At 60.8% G+C, this 12861-nt stretch overlaps 2 protein-coding genes across 2 annotated transcripts; one reads left to right on the plus strand and one right to left on the minus strand.

Annotated features, from left to right (window-relative positions):
- The first annotated feature begins 512 nt into the window (after nucleotides 1–512).
- Nucleotides 513–7054, plus strand: ICAM5 (intercellular adhesion molecule 5). The gene is made up of 11 exons (XM_047826529.1): nucleotides 513–594; nucleotides 1523–1771; nucleotides 1863–2303; nucleotides 2525–2812; nucleotides 3195–3449; nucleotides 3581–3829; nucleotides 4294–4536; nucleotides 4623–4901; nucleotides 4984–5223; nucleotides 5628–5894; nucleotides 6616–7054. The coding sequence occupies exons 1-11, from the start codon at nucleotides 513–515 to the stop codon at nucleotides 6891–6893; spliced, it is 2871 nt and encodes a 956-aa protein (XP_047682485.1). The 3' UTR covers nucleotides 6894–7054.
- A 2958-nt stretch (nucleotides 7055–10012) lies between these two features.
- ZGLP1 (zinc finger GATA like protein 1) lies at nucleotides 10013–12678 on the minus strand. The gene is made up of 6 exons (XM_047826532.1): nucleotides 12542–12678; nucleotides 11937–12311; nucleotides 11006–11091; nucleotides 10560–10653; nucleotides 10289–10414; nucleotides 10013–10142 (listed from the first exon to the last, which is right to left on the minus strand). Exons 1-6 carry the CDS (start codon nucleotides 12676–12678, stop codon nucleotides 10013–10015), a joined length of 948 nt encoding a protein of 315 aa, XP_047682488.1.
- Nucleotides 12679–12861: the final 183 nt, after the last annotated feature.

Genomic DNA, 12861 nt, shown 5'->3' on the forward strand with positions numbered 1-12861 from the left:
CTGCTCTTTCCAGATCTCTCCTAGCCCTCAAACCCTCAACCCCCTGCTCAAGGGGCGCGGGGCGGAGGCGGAGCGGGGGGGGGGGACGGATAACTATGGGGGCGGAGCTCTGAGTCCAGCTTATTACCACGGCATCCAAGCTAGGGGTAGCGTGGGGGTTTGAGAAGGGCAACCCAGCATCCCCGGACCTCCGCTTCGCCGCGGAGGATGACGCGGGAGCGCGCGGCCGCCCCCAGAAGGCTCCGGGCGATGGGGCGGGCTTCCACGTAGACCCCGGGGGTCGCTCGCTCCTGCCAGCACGCCTTCGCCAAGGCCGGGAGCCTGGAGCACGCTCGCCCTCCCGCCCCCCCAGCCGCCTCTGCCGCCGCCCCCTCCTTGGAAACCAAGTTACCAACGTTAAACCAATCCCCGAACGCAACTCTGCCTCCTCCACAACCCACCCGCCGCGCCGTCCTCTAGCCCAGCTCCGCGCTCGCGCTCTCCTCGCCTCCTGCGCTTCCCCCGCGGCGGCGATGCCAGGGCCCTCGCCAGGGCTGTGCCGGGCGTTGCTCGGCCTCTGGGCTGCCCTGGGCCTGGGGTTCCTCGGCCTCTCAGGTAAGAGCCGGGTCCTGGCTCAGGGTGGACAGGGTGGGGGCGGAGTTCCCGGACCAGATAAGCGGCCACAAGCCCCTCCCGGCTCCGCCCTCCTCTCGCTCCACTCCCACGCTTCTGCCCCACCTTGAGCCCTGACCTTTCCCCTCTATCCCTCTTCCCACCAACATACACTGGAGACCCAGCTTCCAGACTCCTCGTTCGCCCAGATCTCTACCCTACCGTCTTCTTCGAGATCCTGGGTGCTCTTCCGAATCCAGCCTCATGCTCTGGATACCCCGTGTCTCCCTTGTCCCCTTCCGGGGTACCTCCCCACGCTCTGTTATGCACCCTGGTCCATGGACTGACATCTTCCTCACTCGTGGTCCGGAAAGACCCGATTTCCCCAACTGCCGTGACTCAGAGGAGCTATTCCCGCTCCATCCGGAGCCCTGGCAACCGAGTCCCTCAGCTGTTACCGCGATTCCTTCCAAGAGCCCAGCCTTCTGTGTTCTCCCGGGTTTGGGGGGTCCTCACTTATGCTTGACTCAGTTTCACTTCCCCTTTGCCCTCGCCTCAACCTGTCTCCCCCCTCTCCGGCAAGAATCCTGAGAACCAGTTCGTTTTCCTTCCTCCACACGAGGTCCCCTCCTCCCATCGTTGCGGTGTGCGTCAAAGACCCCATCTTTCATCCCCTCCCCCCTCCCCCCATGCTTTCCCATCGCTCCATGGGCATCTTGGAGACGGGGGTGTCTCCGCTGCCCCGTCCCAGAGACGCCCTCGAGGTTTGAACCCTGGGAGCGCGCCTGCAAACCTGAGGCCGGGACAGGATGCAGGGCTCCTGAGTTCTTTCTTGCCCCCTGCTAATTCCCTAAGAATCCCTGATTCGAACAGGGGCACTAAGATCCCAGGAAAGTGGCTCCCCAGGCTGAGCCCACGTTTCCCTGGGCAGCGGTCGCGCAGGAGCCCTTTTGGGCGGATCTGCAGCCCCGCGTGGCGCTCGTGGAGCGCGGGGGATCTTTGTGGCTGAATTGCAGCACTAACTGCCCACGACCTGAGCGCGGTGGCCTGGAGACCTCGCTGCGCCGGAATGGGACCCAGAGGGGCTTGCGCTGGCTGGCTCGGCAGCTGGTGGACATCCGTGAGCCGGAGACCCAGCCTGTCTGCTTCTTCCGCTGCGCGCGGCGCACACTGCAGGCGCGTGGGCTCATTCGTACTTTCCGTGAGTTCTCAGCGGCCACGCTTACTCTACTACTTTCCCTCCCTTCCAAGCCCCGCCCCCTGGGTCACAGAGTCCTCCCCTTCGGGCTCCACCCTCTGGATCCCCACGCGCTCCCTCTCTGGGCCCCTGGTTCCACGCCACGTCCCTCTAAACCCCCGCGTTTCCAAAAAGCTGTGGTTACCCTTTCCAGAGCGGCCGGATCGTGTAGAGCTGGTGCCGCTGCCTGCCTGGCAGCCTGTGGGCGAGAACTTTACCCTGAGCTGTAGGGTCCCGGGCGCTGGGCCTCGTGGGAGCCTCACATTGACCCTGTTGCGGGGCGCCCAGGAGCTCATCCGTCGCAGCTTCGCGGGGGAGCCACCCCGAGCGCGGGGCGCTGTTCTTACAGCTACAGTACTGGCGCGAAGGGAGGACCATGGGGCCAATTTCTCTTGCCGCGCGGAGCTGGACCTGAGGCCGCACGGCCTGGGGCTCTTTGAAAACAGCTCCGCCCCCAGACAGCTCCGAACCTTCGGTGAGTGAGTGTCGGGAGAAGGGGACCAAAAGGGGTCGGGCAAGTGTTAAGAAGTTTGGAGGCAGGGAAATCTGAATTCTAATCCTAATTCCAACATGCCCCAGCTGCACGTTGTTTTCCCCTACGTGCCTTGAGGATAATACGATAAGATGGTGCATGGAACGTGCTTAGTACATACTGAGCGTTTGATACATAAATTCAAGCTGTTCTGTGACTCCCAGCCCTGTCTCCGGACCGCCCGCGCCTCGCTGCCCCCCGACTCTTGGAAGTGGGCTCAGAAAGACCCGTGAGCTGCGCCTTGGACGAGCTATTTCCAGCCTCGGAGGCTTGGGTCTACCTGGCGCTAGGGGATCAGAGGCTGAGTCCCGATATCACCTTCGAGGGGGACGCGCTTATGGCCACTGCCACAGCCACAGCTAGTGCGGAACAGGAGGGCGCCAGCCAGCTGGTCTGCAACGTGACCCTGGGGGGCGAGAGCCGCGAGACCCGGGAGAACGTGACTATTTATAGTAAGAGGGAGTGACGCGGGCCCTGCGCGGCTCTGGGGTGGAGCCAGAGGAACGGGAAGGCGGGGCAAATAATGGGCGGGGCCTTAGTCTAGGAATAAGTGTGGTCCGAAAGTCCATAAGGGGTGACAGAGACTGAATAGCAGGCTGTATATGAGACGCCGGACAGGGAAGGCCGCAAACCCAGCGAGGATCTCCGAAAGATTTGGCGGAGACAACCTCAAGGGGGCGGGGCGAGATGGGGCGGAGCCTGCGCCTCCCGAGGGGCGGAGCGCGATACCCTTACTTTGGCCGCAGAGCCGGGAGGGCTCATGTAGATAAGGGTCAGCCTCGACCCGCAGGAGGGGCGTGGTCAAGGGATTCACCGCCAATGCCCTGTCCCCAGGCTTCCCGGCGCCGGTCCTGACCCTGAGCGAGCCCACCATCCCCGAAGGGAAGGTGGTGACAGTAACTTGCTCAGCTGGGGCCAGAGTCCTGGTCACACTGGACGGAATTCCAGCCGTGCTCCCGGGGCAGCCCACCCAGCTTCAGCTAAATGCCACCGAGGACGACGACAGGCGCAGCTTCTTCTGTGATGCCACTCTCGGGGTGGACGGGGAGACCCTAAGCAAGAACAAGAGCGCCGAACTCCGCGTCCTATGTGAGTTGGCCTTTAACCTCGCCTCCCCGTGATTTCCAAGGACCTGTCCAGCCCCTGGCCCTGCTGTGGAAGTGGGGCTTTTCCTCAAGGTCCATGTCCGGCTTCTCTGTATCCCACGCCCCTGCCCGCAGACGCCCCTCGGCTGGACGATTCGGACTGTCCCAGGAGCTGGACGTGGCCTGAGGGCCCAGAACAGACGCTGCGCTGTGAAGCCCGAGGAAACCCCGCTCCCTCCGTGCACTGCGCACGGCCTGACAGCGGAGCAGTGCTGGCGCTGGGCCTGCTGGGTCCAGTCACTCGCGCTCTCGCCGGCACTTACCGCTGCACTGCGGCCAATGTCCAGGGCCAGGCAGTCAAGGACGTGACGCTGACGGTGGAGTGTGAGTGGGGGTGCACAGGGCGCATCTCTAACAGGGTCTAGGGGCAACTAAGCCTACAAGGAAGAGTGGGAACAGGATCTGAAGTGTGCCTTTGGGCAGGATTTTGGAAAAGGGAAGAGGCTGGCGAGTGGGATTAGGGGAAGATCTTGGGGAAAGAGGGAGAGGAAGAAGTAGACGTGTCCATAAGGGTCTGGGGTGCGACATCTGGACGGAATTTTGGAAAGGGGGACTTTCCAAGCCCTCTAACAATTTTTAGGTCAAAGACTCGGGGACGGTCCTGTGGGCGCTTTGTAGGAATCAGAAAAAGGGCTCCAAACAGCTCACAGCTCGACCAGCGTGAAACCTCTTTGGTTCAGTGTCTTTGTGCCTGCCCAACACTTTGTGGCCGCCCTTGGACGGAAAAGGGGTCTAGGGACATTAGGCCACTCCCTAAACCCCAAACCGAACAACATATCTTCCTCCAGACGCCCCAGCGCTGGACAGCGTGGGCTGCCCAGAACACATTACATGGCTGGAAGGAACAGAAGTCTCACTGAGCTGTGTGGCGCATGGAGTCCCGCCGCCGAGCGTGAGCTGTGTGCGCTCTGGGGAGGCCAGGGTCCTGGAGGGCCTGCTGCATGTGGTCCGGGAGCACGCAGGAACCTACCGCTGTGAAGCCACCAATGCTCGAGGTTCTGCAGCCAAAAATGTGGCTGTCACAGTGGAATGTGAGTGGGGACAACACGGGGCAGGATGGTAGGTGAGGATAACCTTGGCCTGACTTGCAGTCTCTGTGTGACCTTCTGCTCCCCAGATGGCCCCAGTTTTGAGGAGCTCAGCTGCCCCAGCAATTGGACATGGGTGGAAGGATCTGGGCAGCTGTTTTCTTGTGAGGGGGATGGAAAGCCAGAGCCAAGCGTGGAGTGCATCGGCTCAGAGGGCACCAGTGAAGGGATGCTGCTCCCGCTGGCACCCCCAGACCCTAGTCCCAGAGTCCCCCGCATCTCTAGTGAACTGGTACCTGGTATCTACGTCTGCAACGCTACCAACAGGCACGGCTCCGTGGTCAAGACAGTCGCCGTGAGCACGGAGTGTGAGCGGGGCCCAGGCTGGTGGGAAGTAGGGGTGGCCCAGGGTCCGCGCCCCCCCTAACGTCCCCCATGGCTGCTTTGCAGCGCCGCCGCAAATGGATGAGTCCACCTGCCCGAGTCACCAGACGTGGCTGGAAGGGACTGAGGCTGCCGCGCTGGCCTGCGCCGCCCGAGGTCGCCCCTCCCCGCAAGTGCGCTGCTCCCGGGAGGGCGTGCCCAGGCCTCAGCGGCTGCGCGTGTCCCGAGAAGATGCGGGTACCTACCGCTGCTTGGCCACCAACACGCATGGCACGGACGCACGGACTGTCACCGTGGGCGTGGAATGTGAGTGGGAGCAGCACCAGATGGAGGGCACCCGGTCCCCCAAACAGTGACTTGCAGCACCAAGACAGTTCAAGGCCACCTCCCCAGACCCCTTCCTGGGGACAAGAATTCCTCATCTAAACCTGAGGAGAATGAAAACTCTAGGGAACAGGAGCCCGGGCCCCCTCAAGTTCTAGGTCAAAAGAGCACTGGTGTAGGGCCCCACTTCTCATTCCTTGAGGCAGGGCACAGGATTTTAGTGCTGATGACAGCCTGATTATGGGGAGAGGTGGCTCTGGTGGGAGGCAGGGTCCTCGCCTGCCCATCTGAAGAAGGGTGCTCTCAGATTGTGGTTGGGTGGAAGGGCAGTAGGTCAGTGGCTGGACCGGCTCTGAGCGGCCCCTCCAACCTCCTGTCCCCTGCAGACCGCCCGGTGGTGGCCGAGTTGGCAGCCTCGCCTCCCGGAGGCGTGCGGCCAGGTGGGAACTTCACGTTGACCTGCCGCGCGGAGGCCTGGCCCCCAGCCCAGATCAGCTGGCGCGCGCCCCCGGGGGCGCCCAACATCGGCCTCTCGAGTAACAACAGCACGCTGAGCGTGGCGGGTGCCATGGGCAGCCACGGCGGCGAGTACGAGTGCGCAGCCACCAACGCGCATGGGCGCCACGCGCGGCGCATCACAGTGCGCGTGGCTGGTGAGTGGCGGCTGGAGGGGCGGGGCGAGGGAATCTTCAGGGGGCGTGGCCTGCGGTTTGGGGCCCCTGGACCCGGTCCTTGTTTCCGCTCCCATTCCGCCGCACCCGAGACTGAAGTGTGCCAGGGCCGAAGTCAGGGGCGCCCTGGCGAGTGGGGTTTCGATGGCAGGTTGGGGGCGGAAGGTGGAGGGAGGACTGGAGCTCACGGGGAGGGACCCTCCACGGCTGTGATGGCTGTCGGAAGGAGCTTATTAACTTGGGGGTCGGTTATGTGTGATAAGAGACTTGATCTAATAATTCGCCCTTCACTGCGTCGCTGTGGAGAAGGTGGGTTGGAGAGGGACCTAGAGCAGAGGAGGCGGGTGAGGGGGGCCCTCGCCAAGATCCCTTCCCCCTACTTCGCGTATCTCTGTGGTTTTTCCGGGTGAAGGAATGACCCGGTCTCCCCCCACCTTCATCCTTTTGGGGGTGAGTTGGTTGACTTGTGGGTATCTCTGGGGCTAGGGGCTTCTATCCAATGCCGAGATGACACTCCTCGGGGTCGGGGCGCTCGGGGTAGCCTTCCGGGCTTTCTCCTATCCCCCACCCCGCGCTGTGAGTTCCCTGGGGTTCTCTGCCAGGCCTGGGAGGTCTGACCTTGTGCCTGCGGGGAGGGAAAAGAGGAGGCCGGGCTTGGGAGCCTTGAGCCGGTTCACCTTCTTTGAGGATCTCCACCCCGCAGGTCCGTGGCTGTGGGTCGCCGTGGGCGGCGCGGCGGGGGGCGCAGCGCTGCTGGCCGCGGGGGCCGGCCTGGCCTTCTACGTGCAGTCCACCGCTTGCAAGAAGGGCGAGTATAATGTGCAGGAGGCAGAAAGCTCTGGTGAGGCCGTGTGTCTCAACGGCGCGGGCGGCGGCGCTGGAGGGAGCACGGCCGCAGCCGAAGGTGGAACCGAGGCTGCGGGCACCGCGGAGGCGAAGGCCGGGGGCGAGGTCTTTGCCATCCAGCTGACGTCAGCGTGAGCCCGCTCCCCTCTCCCCGCGGGCCGGGGGACGCCCCCTAGAGGCACAGGGGGGCTTACGTATTGTTCTATTTATTTATGTATTTATTTATTTATTCACTTATTTATTCAATTCCAGGGGCGTCATCCCCTTTTTCTACCCCGCCCCCCAATAAAGTTTTTATAAAGGACTCTCGGTCCGTCTGCTTCAGTCTGCGATGTGGAAGCAGCCCAAGGTTCCAATGCCAACCCCGCGGGATATTCCTAAATAAACTATTTTTGCTTGTTTGTTTTTGAGGGCCTACTATGTGTCAGGCGCAGTGCAAGCCGCCTTCATGCGGTGTGACCCGGGGCTTGCTCTCTCGGTGTCCAGTTTCCTGCTCTCAGCTGACCCTTGGGCCGGGGTGGGGACCGCACTCCTTCCTCCAGCTCCCTACCCTTTATCTCTTCCGCCCAGAGCGCTGCCCTCTAACCCAGCTAACACTTGGGGGGTGGGGGGGGGAGCTAGGTGATTCCCCCAGGCCTGGTTCCCGGAAGAGCTAAAGCTGCCTCCCCAGGATGGGTGGAGGCCCCTCCCAGGGGTCTGGACACCGGGCTCCCGTCCTGAGGCCTCGCCAGGATGAGTAAATGCAAACAGGGACTGCAGTTATGAGCGTCAGCCCCCAAAATGTCCCTCCCGTTAAAGGGTGCATCCCTGCCCCCACCCTCAATGCCTTCTCCATCCTGTGTCCATTCATGGTGTCTCAGTTTACCCCTAACCTGCCTTTTGACTGCCCATCACGACTCACAAGAGACACGGCAGTATCAGCTGCAACCGCACTCCCCCCCCCCCCCCCCCCCCCGCACAGCACCACCTCCCTCACCGCCCAGCAGCATAAGGAGAGAACAGCTGGACCTCCCCCCACCCTTGCAGTCTCTGCCTCTCTCCAAAGCAGGAACAGAGCCAGAGAGAAGGAAACAGTCCTGGACAGCTCCCACTCCATCAGCTGCCCCAGGCAAACATTTCCCGAGCAAAGGTAAGAGCAGGAAACGGGGGTTGGGCTGGGGGGCTGCCGAGAGGCCTAGTCAGGGTACAGAAGGAGAAAAGGCACAAGCATGGTGCAGCCCCTACTGTCACACACACCCTTAACCACCTCTCTCCACTCCCACCAGCCTCTTCTCGATTCCTCGGAGTCCCACAAGGTCCCACCTGCCACAGGGCCTTTGCTTTTGCCATTCACTCTGCCTGGACTGTCTTCATCTTCAAGTCCCACAGCTAGTTCCTTACCCCCAGGTCTCTACACAGATGTCAGAGAGGCCTTGGCTGTCCCCCCTCAGAGAGGACCATCACTAAGGTAGCCCCCAACTCCTAGCTCCTTACATACTTTATTTTCTCTAAATAAAGCACCAGCCACTACTTGCCATTCGACTAGATATTTATTTGTTTACTGTCACGTTAGAATTTTGGCTTCACTAGAGCGGGGACCTTTGTTCTATTTACCATATAGTGTCCCCGCTGGCCTGGCACACAGGAGTTGCTCCATAAATGCTGAATAAATGGGTAAAAACAGCCGGGAGTTCACACACAGTCTGAGACCTCTGTGTGTTCAACGTGTATCCCCAAGGAACTTCACGCTGGGCACTGGGGTGGCCTGTCATGGTCAGGGACACAGATGTGCCTTTGCACCTCTGAAATCACGGTCCAGGTGGGGAGATGAATGTGAATGAAATAAGCTCAGAGTAGTAGAGACTTGAAAATTCTGGTATGTTCTTTTTTTTTTTTTTTTTTTTTTAATTCTGGTAGGTTCTAAGAGGGAGACCAGTGAGGAGCTGAACTAGAACCTGACATAGCATGGGATTGGGGTGTCTATTTTAGACTGGGTGGTCAAGGAAGACTTCTCTGAATATGTGGTGCAGGGCTGAGCCCTGCCCCCCAGTCATGAGAAGGCAGCGGCTATGGGGAGACAGGGCGGGAGGGTGTTCTGAGCTGAGGAAGAGTGAGACCGAATGAGTCAGGGATCTGAGGGCTGAGGAATCCCGGGCCCAGGCCTTCCCTGTGGGCTCACCCGGGAGAGACAAAGGGGGTTTCACCTTCCTGGAGTGTGTGGCCAGGCAGGTCTCGCTCACTGTCACGGGGGGTGACATCCCCACCCTGGCTGCAGCCCACCCATCCTCCCAGTGAGCACGGGTGTCCTGTGTGTCCAGGGCCCTCCTCTCCCACGTGGCTTTTGGCTTCAGGCTAGGGACACACCTTGATGGGGTGAAAGAGACCTTGAAAGAGGAGCAGCGGGGCACAGAAGGGACTGGTATGCGTAGAGACATGGGAAGGTGACATTCTGCAGGCAGGGGGAGAGCTGACAGAGGGCCCAGGGTGTGGATATCACCGTGTGCCAATGTGTGTCATCTAGGTGTATTTCCTGTGTGTTGTCACGTGTGTGTGTCAGCAGGTGTGAGTATCAGTGCATGTTTCTGGCTAGTGTGTGGTCTGTCTCATGTGAGTGTCAGCACATGTGAGCTTGTCCATGTGTCTTGTGTGTGTGTGAAGGCGTGTGTCAGCCCCACTCATGTATTTGTCTTGCCTTTTTTTTAATGTTTGTTTGTTTTTGAGAGAGAAAGAGAGCGAGCGGAGGGAGGGGCAGAGAGAGAGAGAGGGAGACAGAGAATCCGAAGCAGGCTTCTATGGCGCTGAAGCCGGATGTGGGGCTCAAACCCACAAACCGTGAGACCGTGACCTGAACTGAGCCTCAGACGCTCAACCGACTGAGCCGCCCAAGTCGGTGCCCGTCTCTCTCTCTTTTTAAGATCTTATTTTTGTAAGTAATCTCTACCCCCAACGTGGGGCTTGAACCCACAACCCCGAGGTCAAGAGTCGCCCACTCCATGGGCTGAGCCAGCCAGGCGCCTCATGTGTGTGTCTGTCTACTGTTGTCTGTCTCTGCGTGTGGTGGCTGTCGCCCTGTATGGGGAGTTGCGGTGAAGGTGACTAATTCCCTGTGGGGCGGCTGGTGCCCGTACAGACGACTCTGTGTGTGTCCCTCAGAATCCAAATGAGAAAACACCTGCCCCCACGTGCCTGCGTGCGTGAGACGCGATCCCCGAGTCACGGTGCTTTTCTCAGAGTCGTTTTGTTCTTTATTGTTACTGCTGTCAACAATATGAGTGTCACTGCTGAGGGCATTTTCTGAGGAGAGGCTCAGCCAAGCCGGATTGGACCAGGGGCCAAGATGGGGCACAGTGGCCCCCTGAGACAGGGGCTCTGGAGCCGGAGGCCTGGGTCTTCCACCTGGGATCCCTGAAGGGGAGGGGGCAGAGAGAGGAGGAAGGCTAGACCCCCAAAGACTCCAGCTGTTTCCCCACTCCTCCCAGGAGGGCTCCTGCCCATCTCCTCCCTGGAGAAACTGAGTCCGGATGGGCTCAGCTAGGTGAGGAAGGGCTTACCCTTCCTGGGCCGGGCCTTGGTGGGGGCCCAGGGACACCCCACATCTGCCACATAACTTCTTGGGGTGGACGCTCTTCCTGGGCACCAGCCAGCAGCTGGAGCAGCGGGTGCCATATTTTTTGTACCTGGGGTGGGGGGCACAAGAAACCAACATCAGGATGCAGCAGGGGCCCAGAAACTGCCTCAAGGGAACCACTTTCCCCGAGGGTGTTTCCCTTCCCGGCACCCCACACTGGCTAAGCATCCAAACTCCTCCTCCGTTCTGAGGACCTGATACCACACGCATTGCAGAGAGGGGTCCCGTCTTCAGCATCTCTCCAGAGTGGGGTCCTCTGGGTCCTACAGGAAGCACAGCACCGGGGCCCTGAAGGGGCAGAGGTCAGGGTAAGGGGCAGAGGCCAAGAGTCTGGGCTCAGGAGGCCCGTGCAGGTGGGGCATGTTGTTGGAGTCTCGACGAGGGCCCCACCCGGCTCCGGGCCAGCCCTGGGTATTACCAGATCTAAAGCAGAGGGAAAGCCAGGAAGGGAGACAGATGGCAAAGCTAAACAGAGGAGGAAACCGGGGGTGGGGGTGACTCAGCTCGAGTGGAGGGAGGTGCACCATGACTCCTTCTGGATGGGTCTAAATGGGGAAGCAGGACGGGAAGAAAGACAGAGACGATGGGAAATTGCCTCCCCCCCACAAATATTTATAGCTGTCAAGTCTCCGGGACTCACCCAGGGCCTCGCCGCCTCCTGAGTTGGCCTCAGGGCCCCCCGCAGGGCCTGTGGAGGGACCCTGGGAGCGGCTAGTGCAGGTCAGGCTGGAGAATAGACAGGAGTTAGCACTGGGGGATCTGTATCTCGTCCAGGGCTGCGCCCCTCCATGATGAAGATGATTCACTGTCCAGGCATCCCCCAAGGAGGCTTCTGATGTCTGAAAGGCCTGACCTTGCCCCTCGTTAGCAATAATAATGGTGATTATCATATGAAGAGGTAGGAAGCCTGGGGCCAGCCTGCCAGTTTGAGATCCTATTTCTCCCAAGTCCCCACCTCGTGACTCTGGACAAGTGATCTCACCCTCTGCACCTCAGTTTCCAGATCTGTAAAATGGGATTCACGAGGCTTCAATGAGCCCACACACATCAAGTGCTGCCTGTTACCTCTTATTGTTGTTCCTGACAAATGGCAGTCATTAACATTATTGAAAAAAGTAACAGTAGCGGCGGCCCTCAGGATGGTCGGGCCCATCTCATAAAGCCAGTGACCGATGCTCGCCGACTTCGGCTCGGGTCACAGGCTCACAGTTCACGAGTTCGTGCCCCATGCTGGGCTCTGTGCTGATGGCTCAGAGCCTGGAGCCTGCTTTGGATTCCGTGTCTCCCTCTCCCTCTCTGCCCCTTCCCCGCTTTTGTGCTCTCTCTCAAAAATGAATACAGTGGAAAAAAAAAAAAAAAAAAAGAACCTGCGCTCAGACCAGAACGTCGCTGGATCAGAGCAGCAGGGCTGGGACGGGCACCAGCCCGAGGTCTCGCTCAGAGATGAGCCCTTTGTAACTGTAGGGCTGGCGTGGGCGTCCATGAGCAGATGCCTGGAGGTCCCTGCCCCCACCATTATCACTATAACTATAATTTGCAAAAAGGGCGCCCTCCTCTGGGCCAGCCCCTACCTGTAGCTGGCTAGGATCTGGAGGCTGGAATCCGGCTTTATTTGAAACTTCAGGGTCACCCCCTCAAACCGGGGATCCACTCTCTCAGCGCCCCGGTGGGGCTTTGACTGCTTCCGGGGCCTCCTCTGGGGTAGGGCTGAGGGGGCTGGGGGAGCCTCCGGGGGCCTCGAGCTGCAGCATTGCTGGCCGATTGGGGTCAGCATGTTCTCGGCATCCCTTGCCAGAGGCGAAGGTCCCAGAGACTCCAAGGCCTTCAGCTCCCGGGAGGCCCCCAGGGTTTGGGTGTCCTGGGCAGGGCGCTGGACCAGCCCCTCTGCTGTTTCTTGGAGAAAACGCAGGGCAGTGACGGAGTCCTGGCGTGCAGGCCAGAAGGACCTGGGGACAAGGGACAGTGTGGGCAGCACCTGTGCAGTCTTCAGAGACATGGGCTAAGGGGATTGCGTGGCCTCTGACCCCCATATGACCCCAACTCTCCCTGGGGACCAGAACTTCTTTTTTAAGCACCAGTAACTAACACCGTGACCCCTGGATAACCCCAGGAACCAGAGGTCCCGACCCTTTGACCACTGGGTCAGGTTTGGGGAAGGGGCCGCTCCTTCACGCACCTGCCATTGGGTCTGGGGCATCCTGGGGTCCTTGGTGCCTGCTGAAGAGGGGGCGCCCGAGACGCCTTAGGGTCCAGACACGGCGGCGCCAGCAGCTCCTGGAGCTTGGAGAAGTCTGGGACAGGCCGGGCCTCCATCGCGCCCCGGCCCAGCCCCACCTCCCCCGCCCCGATCGCGCCCGGCCCCGCCCACCCTGGGCCCACTCGATGAGCCCCACCTGAGGGGAGCAGGACGCGCCTGGTGGGGGCGCCTCTGCAGAGGGTGCAATGAGCCCCACCTGGGCGGGGCCAGCGGGGTCGGGCGCCTCTAGCAGGCGATGC

Source organism: Prionailurus viverrinus, chromosome A2 (assembly GCF_022837055.1).
Source record: "Prionailurus viverrinus isolate Anna chromosome A2, UM_Priviv_1.0, whole genome shotgun sequence".
Taxonomy (NCBI): Eukaryota; Metazoa; Chordata; class Mammalia; order Carnivora; family Felidae; genus Prionailurus; species Prionailurus viverrinus.

What these genes read in the sequence shown, in the direction of transcription:
- ICAM5 (XM_047826529.1), top strand. Translation starts at nt 513, where the DNA reads ATGCCAGGGCCCTCGCCAGGGCTGTGCCGGGCGTTGCTCGGCCTCTGG. An exon ending in AGTCGCCGTGAGCACGGAGT is followed by an intron (nt 4,902 to 4,983) that starts GTGAGCGGGGCC and finishes GCTGCTTTGCAG; the next exon opens with CGCCGCCGCAAATGGATGAG. An exon ending in TGTCACCGTGGGCGTGGAAT is followed by an intron (nt 5,224 to 5,627) that starts GTGAGTGGGAGC and finishes TGTCCCCTGCAG; the next exon opens with ACCGCCCGGTGGTGGCCGAG.
- ZGLP1 (XM_047826532.1), bottom strand. Translation starts at nt 12,678, where the DNA reads ATGGAGGCCCGGCCTGTCCCAGACTTCTCCAAGCTCCAGGAGCTGCTG. An exon ending in CAGATCCTAGCCAGCTACAG is followed by an intron (nt 11,092 to 11,936) that starts GTAGGGGCTGGC and finishes TCTATTCTCCAG; the next exon opens with CCTGACCTGCACTAGCCGCT. An exon ending in TGCAATGCGTGTGGTATCAG is followed by an intron (nt 10,415 to 10,559) that starts GTCCTCAGAACG and finishes CCCCCACCCCAG; the next exon opens with GTACAAAAAATATGGCACCC.